This window comes from Serinus canaria, chromosome 5 (genome assembly GCF_022539315.1).
Source record: "Serinus canaria isolate serCan28SL12 chromosome 5, serCan2020, whole genome shotgun sequence".
NCBI lineage: Eukaryota > Metazoa > Chordata > Aves > Passeriformes > Fringillidae > Serinus > Serinus canaria.
In genome coordinates this window covers 41,908,121-41,930,285 of record NC_066319.1, presented here as the reverse complement: position 1 = coordinate 41,930,285, position 22,165 = coordinate 41,908,121, and the positions used below count along the sequence as shown (strand labels likewise).

At 39.1% G+C, this 22,165-nt stretch overlaps 1 protein-coding gene across 2 annotated transcripts; it reads left to right on the top strand.

The window, feature by feature from the left end:
• The first annotated feature begins 1,172 nt into the window (after window positions 1–1,172).
• On the top strand, window positions 1,173–18,228 carry DIO2 (iodothyronine deiodinase 2). Of its 2 annotated transcripts, none has more exons than XM_009101837.4 (2): window positions 1,173–2,071; window positions 12,988–13,560. In XM_009101837.4, the coding sequence occupies exons 1-2, from the start codon at window positions 1,850–1,852 to the stop codon at window positions 13,558–13,560; spliced, it is 795 nt and encodes a 264-aa protein (XP_009100085.2). In that variant the 5' UTR covers window positions 1,173–1,849. The 2 variants fall into 2 exon arrangements, with proteins under 2 accessions (XP_009100085.2, XP_018762907.1); XM_018907362.3 differs by having other exon boundaries at window positions 1,174–2,071; window positions 12,988–18,228.
• Window positions 18,229–22,165: the final 3,937 nt, after the last annotated feature.

Below are 22,165 nucleotides of genomic sequence, written 5' to 3'. Positions count from 1 at the left end.
ACAATGTCTGAAAATTAAAGACCCCAGACTGACGGTGTTTACCTTCTGCATTTGCTAGCAGTGAAAGGATAGGGATGACTGATGAAGACTAAGATATATTAATGAGGTAAGCTTGTACTCTCCATCAAGGATGTGAGTTGACAGAGGCCAGACATCATGCTGGCATCTCTGGGAATGAAATGTATCCGGGGAGGAAAGCATAGTAAGCACACAGTGAAGACATCCACTAAAACCCAAACTTATGGATGTCTGCAACAGGAAATGCGTGAAATATTTACCTAAGGGATTTAGAACCATGCTAAAAAACCCCAAACAAACTTGTCTACTATAGCTCCCCAAAAAATCGTGTGAGAAGAGGACTAAGTATTGGACTGAAAAGGTGAAACAAAGAGAAGTGCAAATGAACAAAAAACCTTCAGCATGGGGCTGAAGGGCAGTTGTTAAAATACCAATGGCTCTGCCAGAGGAAATTTCTGCTTTTTCTTTACAAACTTTTAACCAAAAGCTTGTTAGCCTAATATATAATAGGAATATTAAAGTCCTAGAAGCTCAGTTGATTTACCATCATTTAAGGCATATATTTTTTTAGGCAGGGAATTTTAGCTTCAAAAACCCAAATCCATTAAAAAAACCCTTATTTTCTCTCTTTCTTATCTCCTTCTCTTACACATCAGTAGATGAAGTCAGTTATAGGTGTTCACTTATGTTACCAAGAAAACAACAAAAGATATTTGTACTTGTACTTCAAGCAGGTGGGAGAAAAATGTTGCAGAAATGTGCTCTTTCTTGGGATGTATCAACTCACAGACCTTCCTACAAAAGCAAAAAGTACAAAGAAAATAAACCAACCAGGAGAAAAAAAAAAGTATTGATAACAGAAGTCTCTGTTGCTGTGTCACCTTCCATGTCACATGAAAATACTTCTTCCAAAATTTGGAAGTGTGTTGTAAGAACATTCAGAAACATATTGGATTTTTTCTTTCTCCTTTTCAAAGCAAAGCTAAGTTCCACCCTTGCTCTCTCTCTCTCTTTTTTTTTTTTTCTCCTCTCTCTTAAGGGAAAAAAAAAAAAAAAGTTTTGAGAATTTCATTTTTTCTATTCACTGCAGTCCTGGCCAAAGTAAAGCCCTCTTTTACATTGACGTCAAGATCTTTACTAAGATTAGGGTTTCATTTCTCTATTGCAGCAATTAGCTAGGGAATGTATAAAAGGCTTCAGGGAAGCAAGCTAGGACTCCAGAGGGGAGAGCACTTTGCACCATAGGCAGATAGCAAAGAGAGAGTGCGAGAGGAGGAAGGCAGGAATACAGAGACGCGGAGTAGGAGGGGGGGGGACGGGGAGGCAAAGAGGGAAAGAGAGGGAGGGAAGCAGGGAGGAAGGAACAGAAAGTTTATGTACATAAACCTTTTTTTTTAAGTATTGTTGCACCTAGTAGCTAGCTTTACTGACACAGAAATGAGAGGTCAGTTCAGTGCTTAAATATCCGAGAAACAATGGGATAGTGCAGGAAAGTTAACAATTAACAGTCTCAGCTTAAATTTTGTAACTGCAGGGAACTGGAAAAACAGCTGCCTCTCTCTTCAGCAAAATCAGGTCTCCTGGTTAAGAGAAGAATTTTTGTTAACATCTAAATTTCTGAAAAATAAGCAGCTTGCAGTTGAATGGATACCGTGCAGTTATGGTTTGAACCAGCCTGCTCATACTTAACTATCTCTGCTTATTTTTAATAGAGCAGCTGTGAAAGGGGTAATGAGGCTTTTGAAATGCCCTTTGCTTTACTCTTTTAAATGAGGTTACAGAGCAATAAAGAGAGCTGAAGGTATCCGGCTGAGGAGAAGCGGCAAGGAAGATGGGTCTGCTAAGTGTGGATTTGTTGATCACGCTTCAGATCTTGCCGGTCTTTTTCTCCAATTGCCTCTTTCTCGCGCTCTATGACTCGGTGATTCTCCTGAAGCACATGGTTCTGTTTCTGAGCCGCTCCAAGTCTGGGCGCGGTGAGTGGCGGAGGATGCTGACCTCGGAGGGGCTGCGCTGCGTCTGGAACAGCTTCCTCCTGGACGCCTACAAGCAGGTGAGGAGTCCGGGGCACGGGCACGGTGGGGCTGGGGCGGCTCAGCTGGGATCAGCATCCCGCTTGTCCGCGGAGAGGGGAAGGGAATGACTGCGTGCTGCAAACTATCACCTATCTCATGGAAAGCTTGATGGAGAAGTATAAGCTGAGAGGAGTGGTGCTCCTGAGTCTGCGTTAAGGATTCGTGACATTCTGGAGCTGCTGACTCCCTCTGCTAACTCTCTGTGCAGCCTTGGCCATGTCACTCAGTTTAGGCGTGCCTCAGTTTCCCCAAGAGCACGAATAATAATCTTCACGTTTTTAAAGTATTTCAAGGTCTTTGTTTAAGAGTAATTGTACAATACTCTGGATGTTTTCACAGCTGCAGTTTATTATTGCCACGTGAGAGCCTCAGATATTATAAAAAGGCTGCATCTTCAGATAGAGTTCTACATAGATAGATGTTAGCTATGTAACTAGAGTTGTTTTACCTAGAGTAAAATATAGAAACGAACCATTGTCATTACACTGGCATTTTCTATTACTCATATGTTAACTTTTATATTGGAGGAAGCATCCAAGTAAGACTGTGCACAAATTGAAAAGGTGACCTTTTTCCTTCATGAAAGCAGTGACAGAGGGACATGTCAGAGATTAAAAATGAACTTGACTAGCTGTCGGACAGCTGCCTGCTAATTTAAGTTAATAAAGACAGTAACAGTGATGCAACATGTACTTTTCTTTTCCTTTTAAGATTTCTTACAAACATTACCCAGTGGTACTGCCCAGGTCTCATGAGGTAGCTGGAATTCCCTTTTATAGATTGAAAAGGTGAACCCAAAACCATGAAATTTCTTGCACAGACCACCCAGTTAGTAAGTAGAACTGGATTCAGAGCTCTGTGGCTTTCAAAACAGTGCTTAGTCTGTTAATTTCTTGTCTTATTTAGACCATCTAATTTAGCATATTCCATGTGATGTCATAGGGGTCCTGTCCAAATGATACTCTTCTGAAATATTTCTTTTTGTATTGCCTTCCCCCCAATTCAATTTCACACCTCCACAATAGCCTTTGCATTTGCTCTTATTTAAAAATGGGAAGAGCTGGTGATGCTGGTGTTTGCTGGCTTTGTGATATGGAATACCATCTGCTTAGCCTGAAACTCAAGCCATGGGGACATTAATTTTTAGTGTAAGACAAATATAAATAACTTTAGCTTTTGCCAAATGGGTCAACCTTTCACTGCAACCAAGGAATCATCCAGCTGGCTACCCAAATAAAATAATGCTGAATGAAGCCCACTATTCTCCTAGGCCTTCTAGTCTTTGTTTTTATTCTCTTCATAGACATTAAGTAAGTACATTTTACAGTGGCCTTGTAAAATGGGTCACTGAACACAATTGCTCCCATTTTACAGACAAGGCAAGGCAGGACAGTTAACACATGACTTGGTCAAGGCTCCAGTGAAAGTTGGTAGCACAACTCTGCAACAGTCAAGTTTTGAGTTCCCATATTTGCAATCTATATGTGGCCTGGGGTCTGGAGAAGTTGTGAAGCTGTAAGAAACCTTATCTCCATGAGAAATTTTCTATCTTTTTTTGCTTAAATTACACACAATTATTTAAAATTAAGATATTGCATGCCTTTCTGTAGTCTCCAAAGTCATGCTTTGCCTTTCTTTCAGTATCATGATGTTAACCATGGCAGTAACAGGTATGGTGACTCTGCTATTTTTGGTGTTGGCAATGAAACTCATACCTTGAACTTTGGTAATTTTATTCTCTCCCTTATCATGATTAAATCACCTGGTTGTTCAGGTCGATCAGGCCATAAGGTTCCAAGAATAAACTCTGTGCCTCAATGAACTCAGCAGAAAAATGCATATAAACTCCACCAAATTTTATCACCTTGTTCCAAAAAGAGGAAAAAGCCCATTCATGGCAGGTAGCCTTAAGACAAAATGAATTGACCAGCAATCCATGGAAAGACTATTTTGCTTAATAGAATTATGGGCCATAAGGACAGAACATCATTGAAAACTCTTGATTGTCACAGAAGGATAGCTAAGTATAGAAATCAAATTGTAAAAGGGACAAAATAAACTGAGGAGCAAACTTGCAAGAAGACTCATCACCTCCACAGTAGATGAGAATCTTTTGCTGCTTCTGTAAGGAAGAAAAAGGAAAAAAAGGTTTCATCTAAAGGTTGTACTAGTAGATTTGAAAAAGATTGAAATATATCCTGCTTTGTAACCTATTTTAAAAAGCATGGGAAACAGTGAAATATATCAAAGAATGTCCTACAAGGCAAATTTTTCCTTAAATCACCCTTTTCTAAATCCTGAATAGATTATCCTATTGTGATATCTTACTCTGAGACAATAAGTGAGAAATTAAAATGTTATAGGATCAGGATACTTATACAGCATGGCAAAACATAGCTGATAACATGCCCAGGATTGCTTGTTGCTACAATTTGCCAGCTGAAGCCAGGTATTAGCAAATTACTTAAAAAGGTACTTAAACTCATTCCACTGAGCAGTACTTATGAGAAAATCACCATTTTTCATGTAGAATAACAGAATTGCAGATGTCTGAGATAACAAGAGCCACGCTGCCAGTTAGCAGGAGACTGGATCAAAGAAGCAATTCTGCCTGGTTTTACTGTGTTTTGTGTCACTTGCACAGAATTCTTCCTGAGTACATTTCATAATATTTTTCACAAAATTACTTTTACTTATTGTAGGATTTCTATTCAAAGAAAAATTTATGGGAAGCTATTCCAGAAAAACACTGCAGGTAGACACTATATTCTGAATTAAGGTAAACAAGAAAGTACCTTTGCCTCAAAAGCATGCAGTGTCCCAGAGGTTTTTTTTTCAAGGCTAGTGTGTAGAAGATATGATCTTGTAATAGCTAGAGTATATTTTAAACAAGCTGTTCTGATTTACTTTCTCATTGTCTAGAAAACCTTATTAATCTCTCATCTAAATTTAGACTTTTTTTTTTGCTTATTGTTGTTATTAAGTATTATTGCACAAGATTTTTTGGTTAGGGCAAATATTTCACAGGCAAGATTACCTGGCAACAGCTGAAGATTTTAACATCATCAGTGGGTAAACAATGCAGTTTGTTGTATTGTATGTAGAGTATATTCAGTGTTCTTTTTCATTGGTACATTCTATATGACTGGTTTTCTCCACATTTTAAAGTCCTACTGGAATCTAAATAATTGCTTTTTTATTTTGATTTTTAATGTAAATTTTACTAATGAATAATGTGTTTCTTTTTACTTCCTTAGCTCTGAGTTCAATATCTGTCAGACTCAGTGTTGATATTGTCTACACTGCACCAACTTTGTGATTTATAGACCATCCTCCTATTATTTTCCAAGAGGCAAGTGTGTCTTACATTACAAGGGAGTCTTTAGGACCAAACTAATCACCATAACAGAGATGAATAGAGCTCATAGTCAAGTTAGATTAACTTTCTGTAATTGAAAGAGTGCAAATGTTTTAAATATTTTTTTATATATGTATGTGTAGGTATTTACAATTTTATATGTTTGCCTGTATAAAGATCTCTCTATATATACCTCTTTGTCTCTATACATGTACATACACATATGTATAAGAGGGCAAAAGTACACATATGTAAGCACACATTTCCAGGAGTCAGTCCCTCTCATTTCTCCCTATGTGTATACACATATATAGGTGTGTATGTACACACACATACAGATATGAATGCAGTCACAGCTATGGATGAGAGAGAAAAACCAAGATTTTTGGGAAGGTGTTAGTCTAACCATGATTTACAAAGGCCATTTCTATAAATGCCAGGGAGGTATTTGTTCTAGCTTAAAGCATGCATACTGAATGTATCACACATCTGCAAAAATCCAAAGGAAAAGCTGGAGAAGGTTTGGAAAAAAATTTTGAAAGCTTTTTTTTTTTACCTGCTAAATTCTGTGCTTTCTTTAGTAGTGGGATGAATCTGTTTTCTAAGACACCAAAGGTGAGAAATTGTTATCTTAAAATGCTTTTAAAATAGGTTAAGAAGTAGTTGTACCTATTAGAGATGCCCCGTGGTGAGCCCTTCTGCTGGAAGCTTTTCCAGTGCCAGATGTGATCTCTGCGTTTCAGCAAGGCAGAGCTATCATTCATGGTCTCCAGTAGAAGGCTTTAATGTTATGCTTGAGAAAATTGTCCCTCTTTTCCACCTCAGTGTAGGGTAGCTGTAGGGAAGACCTTAATGGCCTCTCCTTGCAGCAGCCCAGTATTTAGGAATGCTGTTGTGTACCCATGGGGGCAGCGTGCACATGTGCACACGCACAGAGACGTGTGGTGCTGTGTGTCATGGGCCTCAGAGGGATGCTGGTATCTCAGGTGATGGATGGTGGGTGTGTGTGTACTTGCACAGCTTTTTACTGTCTTTAGAATGGGCCAGCAGCAAGCTCTGGCATGATGGTCCCAACACAGGGGAATGGCTGGCACGGGATCCCAGGCTCATGGCGTAGACCCAGCTCTGGATGTAGGAGCAGGCAGAGTGGTTCAGTAAACACCCAGTGAGATTTCCCTGGGTTTTCACACAGGCAGTTAAATTACCTTTGGCTGCTTTTCCCTGCCTGGTAGGTAGATGATCTAAAATAAATCAGAACGCAGAGCAAAACAGTCCCAACACCTTACGTGTTAAAGGCATCCTGCACAACATCATCACAAAGATATATGTGAAAGTAATATAAAAGCAGGACCCTCTACCTGCTCTTTGGCTGTCCAGTAACTCTTTGCTTTTCGGGGAAACATTTTAAAGGTTGAAACAAAGACACAGCGTTCATACTTACTATTTGTATTTATTTTGTCTGGCAAGGTAAGGAAGTCTCTCTCCCTGAATTTGACAGTGGTAAGGGGAATCTGTGAAAGAAAGTCTCTTGTATAATTTCAGGGTTTAGAACTAGGCATTGTGTGGTATTAAAAATATTTTATTGGTTTTACAAAGTTCAACTTTAGTAGAATTTTTTTCATTGACATTTGCAAATGAAAACAATCTTGAAAGAAGTGAGAAAAACAAAACTGAACCAAACCACAATTAAAACTTCTCCTGCAAAGTTGGGAATGTAAATTCAACAGGATTTGGTCTTGAAATTGTAATTGTTATAAAAAGTTTATTATTATTACTAATATATAATCATGTTTGCTGTAGTTGTGTGTGAGGATCAGCCTAGGCCAGGGACCCATTGTACTAGGCAGTGTCCCAACAAGAGGAGCAGACAGTTGGTCCCATGGAAATTAAAAGAGTTCAAACATTCAAAACAAAGAGTAGGAAAAGGAACAGGAGGACTTTTATCCCACATGGGCTCTCATCCCATTTAATTTTAGAGATCTAAATTAATTTATTCCACACCTCTTTGCACTGTTCCATTTTCACCCTTAGGTGTGAAAAAATGACTGTAAGGAGTGCTTGCCTTGCTGTCAAAGCTCTGTGAAAACCCCCTTTTGCTGTGATGGACACAAATAGCTAGTGGGCACTATTCAGGAAGAGGATCATACACATTTCTTGAGTGCTGGCTCTACGTCTCTGTCAAAACCACCACTGTGTATTCATACTTATAAAGCCAAGTAAAAAAAAAAGTAAAAACCATCATTCAAATTAATATCAAATTCCCTTCATGTGCTGAGTAACAAAATCTGGTGAAGGCCTCTGTCACATGTAGGTAGGTCCTTGTGGCCACAGTGTAGTAGGTAATGCTCTCATCTTGAGGGAAACACAAAGCCCTTAAGAAGCTTGCTCTTGGCTCCTCAATCACAGCAACTAAAATTAACTGTAAGAGAGCAAGGCAAAAGGCTGCTTTATGCATTCCTTGTGCCAGGCATACTCATTTGTGGGACTGGTGGCTTTTGAATGGAGAGAGCAGAATTTGACAAGTTATTTTTATCTGGACTGTGCCTGGTTTGTTTGCCTCCCACTTCTCTTCGTCAGGTCCACATACCTGATCCTACATGAAAGACTCTGGGAGAGCCTGAGCCATTTCTAGTCTCTGCTCTCCAATCCGAGTAATTCAAGTTGCCACCTTCCCAAGACAAAAGAGGAACTTCTGCACCCTTGCTCTATTCCAGACAAGAGTCTTCTGTGATTTTTGTCAACTGCACAACTCTGGGTCATGAAATGAGGAAAACAAAAATAATAGTTTGTAGAATTTGCCACCCAGAGGCAAATTATGATTTGGATGAAGCTATACCCAGATGAATGGGATCAAATCAAGGCACAGAATTTAAAAAAAATGCTAAAGGCTGCAGGGATTCAGTTCATTACCAATCACTGTACTCCAGTCCCAAACACAACATGTCCATATTCAAATGACTAATATAATAGACTGTTAATTGTCTGGCAGCACCTCTTTCTTTTAGGGGGTTGACACAGCCTGATGAGTCTGCCAAACTGTATGAAAATCCCTTATGCAGGGAATTTAAGCTGTATTCCAGTGCACAGGACCCCAGGAAGGTTATGCTGAAGTTGATAAAAGCAAAACGAGAAAAAAGAAAAGGCAAATGAGGAGACAATGTTTTGTCTGTGGGGCTTTACCTAGTTCTTATGGAAAATGTGCTACAAACTTAGCAGTATGTGCTATTTCTAGCCTGCAGTTTCTGAATAGGGCTTTCTCTCCTGCTCCTAAGTCTCCTTCATTTTGTAGGCTGTGTCCTAAAGCATCAGCAATCTTGTTCCCTTTTCACTATGCATACAGACTGAGAGCAGGCTGTCAGGCAAACACGAAATTCTCCCAAATGATGCGAGCCACTGCCTTGGTGCAGCTGCCTGCCCCTTCTGATGGCTCACTTGGGCAGATTTGGTTGGCCTACCTTGCGTGTCCCAAGCAGGCTGTGTGGGAGGGGATGCCTGTGTGCTGCTCTGTTGCTGCCTCATTCAGAAGGCTGGCACCAAATGGCCAAATATTCACGCACAAAAGTACGTGATTATGGAAATGCTGGATTGCGTGTGAGGGGAATTCTGCTGGTTTGTTTCTCAGAATTTATATTTTGCCTGCCTTTGTGTAGGATTTCAAAAGCAGTTTGGCTGAATACATGAGTGTTTTTGTTTGTTTTCTCATTGCGTTGATTTTCTTTTCCAAGAGCTATTTTTTCTTTCAATAAATAACAACAAAGAAGATGGCTAAGGCCTACAATGCAGATGATCAGCAAGGATGATATTGTCATCCTGTGTCAATCGGTTCAGAGTCTGGTGAAATAAACAGTCCCTTGGGAACGTCAGTGCTTCATCAAGACCAATTAGTGGATCTGCCGCTGCTGCTTATGTTTAAGCATTAACGACTGGGCAGGGCTGCTTTTTGGAGTGCCTGACACTGGCATGGAACAAGGCACCGACCTAATTACTTCTCTGCAAGAGCAGAAAATGCCTCATGAATGCCTGCTTGGCAAGGATGTCTCATTAAGGGGAAAAAACCCAACACAAGCACTCCTAGAAACAAAAATTAAAATTATAGGTAACCTGCGGCCGTGAGACTTCCTTCATGGCTCTGGGAAATGAAGAGGAACTGCTGTAAGGTGATGTATAGATGGATAAAGGCTTCTTTGTACTTTGTTTCCATCTTTTTTTATAGTCCATAAGGAGTGTGAGATGCAGAATGCAAACTTGCATCGTCATCTTTGGTATCAATGATAATAGGACTTGAAGGACATTCCCACCAACAGTTGGTGTCTGTTAGAAGTTGTTTTATTCCAATAAATTAGTCTATTTCTTCAGGGTTTGAAAACTGGCCTAGGAAATTAAAGGGCTTGGTAGACCTGAGTGAGGAATTGGTAAGGAGGAGCTTATGATATGTAACCTCTCTTTCTGCTTGAAACGATCAAGAAGCAAACTGTGGTTTCCCAGTTCAAGAGTGGTGGCTAGATATTTTCAGTCATGATATTTTGTTAAAATAAAAAAAACCTGAGGAGTAAGTAGAAACAGCTGCTCAGATGTTTCTTTGGTCCTAAGCAGCTCTGTTCCTTCCTGACTTATGGGTGCTTCTTTTTACCTTTATTTTTCTTCTCCTCTGAAGAGTGAGAGCGAATATAAGAAGTTAAGTGTGTTGTTTAATTGTAATTTGTGAGTTAAATTACATGTCATTACTTCTTTTCTTTGGCTGGATGAGAAAACACTCTTAAATACTGAGGCCCACTATTCATGCAGGGGGTTGGGTGAAGCACAAATACTTACACTTACACATCAGGCTTCGCCCAAAAGGCACATTTTCAGCAAGCTGTCTCTGAGAAAGTGTGTATGGTAGTTCAGGAACAGTTAAGCTTTCTAGGTGAAGAGGCATCTAGTGTTTGTGTAGATATGCATGTGTTGTGTTTCTCGAAATGTCCCTTATTTTGGTAGTCACCAATTTATCACAAATTGCTGAATTGCTTAGTTGGCTTCTGGATTGAATGCAGCTCTCAGGGTGATTGAATGACACACGATCTTGACCTGTGTATTTCTTTGTTCAAGTGCCGCCTTTTACCTTACTCCTGCTTTATCTATCTTAAGTCACAGAATGGCAGAGAGAAATGATCAACAGTTGAACAGAAGACTACATGCTAAGCTCTAGGTAGCCTTAAATGCTATAAGATGTTTAATGCTTCATCATAGATGCAAGAGTTGCAGTCTCTGACCTGCCTCTCCAGACAGATAATTTCTTCTCAAAAACTGGGATATACTTATTTTCAGTCTTTGAGTTCAGTGGATAGTACACTCACACATGAGGTCCTAAACTCAGCTGTTTCAAGGCTCTTGCTTTCAAAGGCGAAACACAAACCTTTTTTTAAACTTTTACCAGTGTTCTAGCAGATAGCAATGCTGTTGATAGAGGTTTACAGGGATGGGGCCAAAAGGGGCTTTGCTTTCACAGAGCATCCTTGTTTCTCTTGACTGTGCTGCAGCTGCATATCCTCTGCTTCCAGTGGCATGATCACCACATACTTGGCCTGGTGAGATTTGTGGGTCTCAGGCCATGTTTTCTTCTGTGGTTCTCTCACTCTTGCTGAGTGAGAATGATGGCATGGTTGTGTTTCAATTTGCCCTATCGAAAATAGTCGAAATAGCGCTCCTAATCATGCGCCAACACGCTGCAAAACATTCTCATATAGCTGTGAAGTCTGGAAGCATCACTGGCTGTGCCTTACAAATTTTGGTTAGACTCTTGCTTCTGTTGTTATTCTGATGAAATAGTGCAGAGCCATGACTGACTGCAGTTTTGTTCAAGATAGGTTTCTGAGGGAGAAATGGAGGATCACGTATCAGCAATCTACTCGCCTTTGGATATATGTTCAGCAGCAACTGAATGAGTTCAGTATTCAGCTGTTCACTCAGCTTCTTACTGCATCTGACTCCTATAATGCATCTGATACCCTATAATGCAATGTAGAAGAGAAGGGCACCGAAAATCAATTATTATTCAGTCTTTACACAGTTCTCATGTAGTGTTAACATCTATCGACTTTAATTGCAGTGTAGCTTCAGAAAGAAATACATAAAATGTTAAAGACTTTGGCCCTGTGTGTTTCCTTCAAAGCAACAATTCTGAACTTAATCAAATAGTTGGTGGGCAGAGAAAGAAAGTGTCAGGAAAATGCAAAAGGATAATTGCATTGCTCTACTAGAGGCTGATGTTAAAGACAGAGACATAGGAATTTCTGAGGCAGAGCTCATTAAAAATTAATTGCATTATGCACTAATGTTTTGTGGTTGTATAGTAGTTATCAGCTAAGGATCTTGGAGACCTCTGCAGGCTCCACCTTATTCTGCAATTCCCTCCCGGGAGATGCTTTTATTCTGTCTTTTGTTCTGTAGACATGCAAACAGAAATGGTCAGGCAAAATGAGCCTTCCACAACTGCCTGTTGGGTCTGTGTTAGAGCTGAAGTTAGAGCTGAGAACATTTTCACCTCATCCTACTTCAGCCATGATATAAACTTTCCCCTTTTCCTGCTGTTTTTTTTTTTCCCAATCATCTTGTACAGAAACATTGCAGTAGAAGGAAATGTGTCACTCAGTCACTGATGAAATTACCGCAAAGGGGTTAGAATAAATTTTAGAGAGCATGATCTTGAATGATTCACTGTCAGAGCAGTGTATAAATTAAGTGGACATTTGCAAGTTCTCTTGTGTTTGATACTCTTGAGTATTTTCATTCTTGGGCTGCAGGATGGAAGAGAATACACTAAGCTGCAAATCTCTCAAAATTGAGAGGCACTGTGTGCGTTGTGAAAATCAGGAATATAACGCAGAATGATTTTTGAGAATTGGAAAAATGGCTTGAACTGTAGGTTGTGGGCTGAAAAGGGACCTATGCTTTGTAACACCTTACTAGCTAATCTCTAATCAACAGGCTACTGTTTTTCCAAAACAATCATGGTGTCTCATAAAAAGCAAACATCTAGAATATATAAACAGATTAGTCTGTGAGCTACTTCATTATACAAAGTAATTGTTTGATTATACTGAAAATTAGTGAAAACACTGTTGAAATTTTGAATAGCGAGCTTCAAGGATGATGTGAACCAAGCAGAGAGAACTCATGGAAAATGCCAGTGGAAAAAACCCTGTGTGTCACAGAGGAAAGTTAGAAGAAATTTGAGGTAGTCTGAAAGCAAATACAAGTCTTCAAATACCTAAGGGTGGACAGGACCAAGTATGTAGGGGACAGGACAGACCTCTTATCAAATTTTCTAACATTAATGAAGAAGCATATTTGTCAGAAATGCCACATCTTCCTGAACTGTGAGTGCAAGTGGACAAGATGACTGTTTTGGAGCTGCTGCTTTTGATGATTTGCTCTGCCCCCATGTGACTCGTTAGGTGTACTCTGAACAGGTGACTCCTTGAAGAGAGTAGTCATAAGGATACTGCACCAGCAAGTCACACTAACCTGCTATGTTTTAATTTGTTCTGCCATCAGGTCAAACTGGGAGGAGAAGCCCCAAACTCCAGTGTAATCCACATAGCCAAGGGCAGCGATGACAGCAGTGGAAGCTGGAAGAATGTTGGTGGAAAGTGTGGAGCCAAATGCCACCTTCTGGATTTCGCCAACTCAGAGCGGCCACTGGTGGTCAACTTTGGCTCAGCTACCTGACCACCGTTCACAAGCCAGCTGTCAGCCTTCAGCAAGCTGGTGGAGGAGTTCTCTGGTGTGGCTGACTTTCTGTTGGTCTACATCGATGAAGCTCACCCATCAGATGGCTGGGCTGCGCCTGGAATCTCTCCCTCCTCATTTGAAGTTAAGAAACACAAAAGCCAGGAAGAGAGATGTGCAGCTGCTCACCAGCTTCTAGAGCACTTTTCCTTGCCACCTCAGTGCCAAGTGGTGGCTGACTGCATGGACAACAATGCCAATGTGGCCTACGGGGTTTCATTTGAGCGAGTATGCATTGTGCAGAGACAAAAAATTGCCTACCTGGGGGGCAAAGGCCCTTTTTTCTACAACCTTCAAGAGGTCCGGCTTTGGCTGGAACAAAACTTCAGCAAAAGATGAAATCCATTCTCCGCAGGAGTTACGTCAACCAATGTGTCCCTTTAAGGTGATGCAAAAGGGAAAAAAAAGAAAACGTATGCTAGTTTGAATAAAATCTTTCAGATGATTGCTGGAGAACACATTTGTTAACAATGTCAAGTGAATGTTAACTAGGAAAAGAAAATAAAACAAAAATCTAGCTCCACAGAAACATTGTCAAGTGAAAAAAAGTAATCACACTCCTGCTCTTGTTACGGGACAGAAGAGGTGAACAGGCTTCTCCAAAAAGGTGCTGCTGGCAAGCAGGTAGGGTGGTTAGGTAAGATCTGTTTCCCAGAAGCCCCAGTCCTGGGGTGAGGCACAGAAAGCGTTTCTGCTTGGAAGGCATTCCTTGGAAAGGCAATGCTGTACGTTTCATCAGAAACGCTTCTTTACCCCCTGTGGCCAGTGCAAGGAACCTGAGAGGAGCAGGGGTTTTGCAATTGCTTTGCACACAAATGCAGCGCAGTGTGGCGATTTTCCTGTCTTGGCAGAAAATTTATTGTTCAGAGACTTCAGGAACCACATGCAGACTGGCACAGGCAGACTGGCTGCTCAGAGCAAGATGAACCTTTGTCTGCTGGTATTTGTACTCTCTGCGGACACCTCTGCACAGCATATTAACTATGTAATGCCACCTTACGTGCTTGTATCCACTGTGCAGGCCTGTGCCTGCAGAGAAAGGTGTTAAAATCTATGGAGTTGGACCAAAAAGACAGAGGTGATCAAATAAGCCCATTATCATTTGAAAACTGAAATACCTGGAGTAATTATAACACAACATTGAGAATCATCTAGAGCATGCATCATGAGACAAAACTCAGCTGATGCCAACCAAACCCTTGGTTCTGAGAGCTGACAACACACATTTATCAATGTTCTCTGGTTCTCATCTCTTTCTGTCTAGCAATAGGATTAAAGGTAATTTCACTTTTAGCTTTAAAAAAAATAACTTATTTCACTCTCTTTTTTCCTTTTTTTTTTTTTTAACTGTGACCTTGCAGTTATATTTTGAGGACGGGAGAACTTATGCACAATTTTACCTCATTGAAATGGAAACCTATCCTGTCATTTACCCTGTTAAATGTAGTCATGCTGACTTTTACTGTCTTACCTTGTTTATATCTATGTTAATCAGAAAGTTAAGACGTTTGCAGCCTTAGAATTGATTGGCTGCAGTTCTGCTACTGGATGAGCTGATAGTCTGTTTTGCTCATGTTCTTGAAAACCTTTCCAGAAGAGAAACAGGGAGGGCAAATATTTTGAATTAATCTGAGTAAGCGTAAAAGATGGCAGAATTTTCGTACGAATGAGTATGAGGAATGGATTGTTATGTCGAAAGAAATAATGTGAACTTAGAGTACACATTAAGTTTAGGTATTTCTAAAACTAAAGTTATTTAATCAAGCCTGATGAAGAGGCAGATTTTCAATGAGCTAACCTATTAGAGCTGATAAATGAAAACCCATATGGAGATGGACTATCCAAGTTTTCTCTCACCATTGGCAGAAACATGAAACAGATAAACAGAATAAGTGGGAAAAACCAAATCAGTTTCTCATCCAGCCCATCATCAGGAATATGATGTGTTGGGGTTGACATAGGAGAGAATAGAAAATACAGAAGTGTTTTAATTTTCTCAATGACCATTAATATTGTGTATTTCCTCTAGCTTGGCTGTTGGTCAACTTAGCCAATGTAGGAGGAATTCGGAAATGTGTTTTCAAGCACAGACCTGAAATAATGACAGTAACATGGGTAATTTCTCCCGTACTCAGGTTCATGCTGCCCATTCTGCTCACATTTTCCTCCACACACTGTTAGACATAGATACACATGCACTTACACAGTTGGTAATGTGCATTGGAGAAGGGTGTGAAGAGTAGTTGTCAGATCTCCTAGTGAGCCCCACTTCTCAGAAGGCCTGTGTCTCTCTGTGTGTGCATTTATATAAGCAGCCACGTGTATATAATACATTTTTATGTATGTGTATATATATATATATGTGTGCACATATAAATGATGTCTAAGACCACTAAAACTCATTATCCTGTCCTACCATTCATTAATGTTACTGTAAATCATTGCTTAATGCAGAACATTGTTACAGATCTTCATGACTAACTGGGATATATAACTGAATTTTTAAAACCTGTTATCCTAGAAACAGTAGCATAGCCAATCTACGTGGTTTGTTTAATCCAGTTCCTACCTCTGACTGTATCAGATGCTTCAGGGGAAGGTGCAATAATTTTTAACGTAGAGAATTTTTATTAGCTTCAGCCCATATTGGTTTTGCCTCATCAGAAGTGATTGTTGATGTCTCATTACCCCCCATGAGAGGCTGATTCTGGGTATTGAAATTTAAATATTTTGTGAGGTGGGGATTACTAAAATAAAAAAAAAACACCATCCCTTTTAAGTTCAAAGAAAACAAAATGAAAACAGATTTTTTTCTTTCATATTTAAATAGGCTGCTTTTCAATGTCATTCTCATCTCTTGCTGTTATATGCTAAACCACTAAACATAAGCAATCCCAAGTTTTCTTCTGTACATGGGTCATAATATAATCTTTATAGAAATTTGCATACCTTTTGTTTGTTTAAGACAAACAATAACACATATTCTTATACAGAATCATACGCTTTCCTAGTCTCTGAATCTCTTCTGTTTTTGCTACACTGTATTTTACTCAGGTGAGTAAAGATGCAGACATTAATCCAAGTGAAAATTTGTATTGATATACCCAGCACAGCATCTTTTCTTTATTATAGCCTATTCTTCAGTCATCTGAAACTTTTTTAATCCATAGCAACTCCATAGCCTTTGTAAAACTTAAACTAGTAAGTATTTTCTTCTTTTTCTCATTATACTGTTGAAGTCTGAACTGTTTATATGGAAAATGCTAGCCAAATGTTTAACACAGCTGTTGAAACATACCTTTAGTTCAGAGGAAAGAGTCAGAATTAGTAATCCACTTTGTTAGTACCCATTTGCATATCTAAAGTTACAATTATTTTTCACATCCATTCTCTCATTCTGAATTTCTAATATTTTGTTTTGTAATTCATAGTATACAGTTCATCCCATAGGATACAGGAATTATAAAATTGGCTCCTGTAAATGGGAAAAACACATTGATTTTCCAAAAATAAAAATACACAATAACTTCATTTTTTCTTGGCAACATGTATATCTGTTTTAGGCTGTCCTGCCTAAAATTTAAAGATATTCCAGCCTCACTGATTATCAAGACAGAAATAGATTTTCCAAAATCTTGGGTTTCCCCAGAAAACATCTGGTCAGAAAGCTGGGCTTTCTTCAAAGTGAAATGGGCATAAAGGAAAAAAAAAATGGAAAAGTATTTTCTAGGAGGATGACAGAAACATATCTTTTTTTTCCCCCTTTTTTTTTTTACAAAAGTAAAACATTTTATTGAAAAGGTTTTAAATTAAATGACATCCTCAACTGATAATAAAAGTGGCCATATGTCACACACCCAAAATCAAAATTATTGTAATAGTTGTTTTTGGGTCCAGGTAGAGATTTTACTACTTTGCTAGCCTGCTGTGAGACTGGATTTTTTTCTCTCTCCTTCTCACTGTGTCAGGGCACTATACCATTTCACTTGAGGTGCTCCAGTGTGACATACATGTTGAGCAACAGCTTCAAAATAGGTGCCTGAAAGCATTCTGGAAGGCTGCTGTATATAATAGAGACCCCAATACTGTGCCTCAACATTAGTATGGGAAACCTCCAGTATTTTTCATTTTGAGCAACATAAAGCAATTCTGGATTATCATTCTACTTTGTTCTGTGCTTAGCATCTGTATTTAGCACTGTATAAAAGGAATGTAAAACATTTTGTGCAGATGAGGAACTATAGCATTTTGCTCTTTCCTTGTGTAGACAATGACATAAATTTCATGCAGCAGGAAAACATACCTATCTATTAAAAATAAGAAAATATATATGAAATATGTGGATGAACATCTCTCTGAACAGATGTCTGAACTCTGAAAAACAAATTGCAGTGATTTTTAGGAAGGTGATCTTGGGGGAAACCTACAACACTTCTCAAAAAGGTATTTGTGCTATGCATCCAGGTGTGTGCGGAGGGTAATTATGTTTCTGCATGTGTAAAAGTGGCTTTTCTGTGATGTGGAGTATAGATTTAAGAGTTTCTAAGACTTTCATTTAGTACTATAACCAAAGCAATAAGAGGAGTCAGGTAGGGAATATTGGCCAGTTTTGTACAACTTGACACCATGTCTGTGACAAATCCATAATCAGTTGGGCTCAACTCGGAGTCTTCAGTGAAGAGGGATTGGGGTGAGACAGGGGGGGCTTGTGTGCTCATGAAGATGGCTAACAAAAGAGTGATTAACTCAGTTAGCTTTCAGATGCCCTCACACTGGCATTCCTCTGTGCACCTCTGGGGCTGTGTTTTAAAGAGGAGTCTCTTTGGGCCTGTCAATAAGATCGCCGTGGTGTAGGTGCCTGTGTGTACTATGTGTGTGTCATTGTTTAAATGTCAAAAAATACACTGCAGGAGAGCCAGCAACATTTTGTTACAATATGGTGCTCCATGAAATGTGCTTTCTAGATTTGTTTTTCTTGTATTATAATAAATGATAATGGAAAATAAACCTCTTCTGTGTTTTATTCTGATTGCCAATACATAGAGGAATCTTGACATTTGACCAAGGACACTTAGACCTATATTTAATACAAAAGGTTATGCCACCCTGACTAGATCTTAAGCAACGCAAGCAAAGTTCCTTATAAGTGGTGGAGCTAACTTACTATCTCACTACTCTCAACTTTTAGGAAAGGTAAAGGGGATGGAAACAGAGAACCACAAGGACAGTAGTTGAGTATGCACAGAATTGCAGTGTTCAAAAAAAAAAAAGTGCTTGAAGAAAGCATGCCAAGCTGCATACAGCACATGAAACCCAGGCAAATTGGTTATGAATGCATGACCTATAAATGCTACTCCCATTTTAATGTACAGACAAAACCATAGCTGAATAGCTGCTACAAGAAAAAAAAATCAAATTAAAAATTTAAAAAAACCCTCACTTTGTGATTTAATTGTATTTTAGAAATTCCCTCTTCTTTGTCATCTTTTGTTATGGTAAGTTTTATAGGACCCTGCATCTAAAAACTGCCTCTGAATATAGGTGAGAAAGAACAAAAAAAATCTGCAAAAGGAAGACCTTGAAAAAGGTTATATCCTAGTTCCCCAAACAGAAATATTCTTTACAGTATACTTTATAGCCCTTGATACAAATAAATAACTCCCTCTAGATTATCTAGCTCACATCACAAAAGTACTGAAAGGAGAATTTTGAGTTGAGAGAATTTTCCTGTTGTCTGGTGGTTAGTGATTATGACCATTATATCAATTGTTGCTCTAAGGAGCTACTCGGTACTCTGGAAGAAATAAAAATACCCTTCAGGTCTTGCTTCTTATTTCACAGCTGTGTAAATCAGATGAAAGCAGATGTGATGAAATAACAGTTTTATTAGAAAATAGGAACATCAATAAATAACTTGTTAACAAAAATTAGACTCTGGATACTCCTAAATATTTTTGAGAGTGTTTTGGTAATTTTTTCTGGAATAGTGATGTCCATGGTAGAAACAAACTCAAAAGAAAACAGATTATCCATAGAGCTGTATCACAAGATGATTGACTACTGCTCAAGATCTTACTTTCTAACAGAGGATTTCTAAGACATAATAAACCTTTCCCAAATATAGCCTTCAAACAAAGGACCTAAATCTTGGTTAAAAACACTGACTACAGCCAACCCACTGTATATGCCTGTGTACTTTTAACGTTCATGTTAGTGAATCAATGAGCTTAAATGTATCTTAGAGGGCTGGATGTGAAATGGAAACACATCGAATGGGCATCCTGTTCAAATTCTTAAAGCCTAAGGATTTCTAAGCCTTGTCATGTGACTTGACTAGAGAAAGAGAATCCAATTTAGGTCATATATATGAAACATATGTGCCTGTTATATAGCATTAAAGAAGTAGCAGGCAGGAAAAATGATCTTTTTAAGTCAGTATTTCCCATGTTTTCAATACATACTTTTTTTTTATTTTTCAATAGGAAAGCTACTGTGACTTAGATATTGGTTAGGTGGGCAGGTAATAGGAGGGGAAGCTTTCTTAAAACTCTTTTCTTCTTTAGGAATTGATCAAGTTTTGATGTCTTTTAGCCCTGTTCTTTTTTCCTCATATCCTTCCCGCACCTAATTTCTCATATTTCTTGAACCTGTGATATCACTGGTGATGTTTCCCCCAGTTCAGTCTTTGGTTTTGGGGAGTTTACTGAAGGCTACAGAATAGCTGAGGTCTTCATTTCAAGTATGATGTCAGGATGTGAGTTGTCAGAATGTCAAGTGAGATATGGCAGAGTACAGTATTTTGTTCTGTTTATCTCTGTATTCTCAGTGCACATCATCTGCATGTGGGCTTGTTCCCAATCATAATTTTTTGTATGCCAGCCTGCAGAGCTAAAACTGGCTTTCTGGACAGATTATAAGAACATAGAATAGCTTTCTGCAGACTGGGATTGAGCAAACAGGTTTTCAGATCAACCCTAGCTACTGGAGTTTGTATTTCCCTGTGTCTGCCAACCTTTTGTGAAAACTCACAGCAACACTTCAGCCTCAAGCAGAGTGGGGGTCTGAGCACAGTGACTCCCACACATTAAACTTCAGCAAATGTTTTATGAGACAAATCTTTCTGAGGTTTTCCCAGAGATTCACAGGAAATTAGACCAATCCTTCCAAATCAGAAACTGGTAGACTGTACTGGGAAACTAAAATCACTTGCTTCATGAGAAAGGAAATCTTGCAGCTGATGCTGCCGTGGAAGGAGCAGCAGATTTTGGCTAGCTGCAGAGATTGTCTCTTAAGTGATCCTTGCAGACCTTCACAGGTGGGCTGAACAGCAGTGCTAAAACTGTCTGCAGTAGTTGACATAAAGACTGAACACACCTAATGGAAAATAACAGAGCTTTGTCACCTGTGCTCCTCAAAGCACCTGAAAGACAGAAGTACATCTCCACTACAGGCTAATTTGACAACAGCTAGGCTGGATGCCTGACTGAAAGTGCATGTAAACATATAAGAACTATTTTCTCAGGATATTTCTCCTGCCTGTCACAAGCACCTGTATACCTCAGCATAATGCTGCTTCTCTTTTGTCCAACACCATGGCAAACAGCCCAGTATCACACCCAGCTCCTCCTGAGTAGATTGCAGTGGCCTCTTAATTCACTGTGTGACACTGGTGCTGAGCTGAAGTTCAGGTTGTCTTGTATTTTATTGGGATGATATCTCCAAGTCAACAGATCAACAAGTTTCCCAGCACTGTTTTCAGCAGTGGAAGTCTACGGTAGGTGAGGCTGGAGAGAAGAAAATTCAACAGAGTCCAGTGGGACTCACTATTTAATGTTGATTGCAAGAGTTTTCTTATTATATGTCTAGTTAAGTATGAAAATCTTCATGAGTCTTCCACTTGTATTTACTTAGACCATCAAATTCTAACTTCAATGGAACTTTCAGTATCTGAAAAGGAATTTCACAGGACGTAAGTATTTCTGTCCTAGCCTACAGTTTCAGAAACTGCAACTATGACAAAGTCAGGAGATACTCGTTAAAGTTCATGATTACTGCTTAGAGATTTTTCTGTGAGTTGTTAAGGGAAGCAGAAAAATAGTCATTGTCCTGTATCTTGATCCATGTCAATGTGAGGCAAAAGGAAGATTTTCAGGCCACACAGCAGTCCTGTGGGGCTTCTAAAGCATTCCTTAATGTTGTTGCCTCTGTTTTGGAGTGGATCACCACTCCTTGAGAAAAATCCTGCTGGGGTGGCCCAGTGGTGAGATGAGATGTTTTTCTTTAAAGGACAGAATTTCCCCTCAACTGACCACTTCAGAGCAAACAACAGGGAAAAAAAAAAGTCCATGAGAACTAGGTAAGTTTCCATTCCCAAACTGACTGCGGAGGAGGAAGGTCTTCCTGTTGCATTTATACTGTTTTAATCAATTTCATGTTTTCTTCCACTACAGAAGAGAATGTGCTGCTTCAGTGATTTGAACATTTACCATGCCAAAGCAGCCCAGGCTACTTGAATCTTTTTGTGGCCCCTCCCTTCTCCTCCCTTTGTTTGTGGCCAGGTAAACAGATAAGTTTTTACTGAGATTACTGCAGTCTGGATCATTACCCAGAGTACCATCTGCTAGTATTTTGTCCAGCATCCATCTATTAAAAAGCCATTAGATGACATCTGACATTCATTTATGATCAGCAGCTAAACCAGTTCACTTGACAGATAAATAGGAACCCAAGTAACTGGTTTTTTAATTGTGACTACTACCATATGTTGTCACTCATGATATATTTAATCACTGATCATGCCCTAATTAGATGTATCTTAAACCTCTTTGTCTTGTCAATAGAACAAAAAACAGATGACAATACTTTGATGTGGCTTCAAGTTTACTGTAGACTTACATTTTCACTGACATGCAATAAAGAACTAAATTTGAAAAAAAAAAAATAG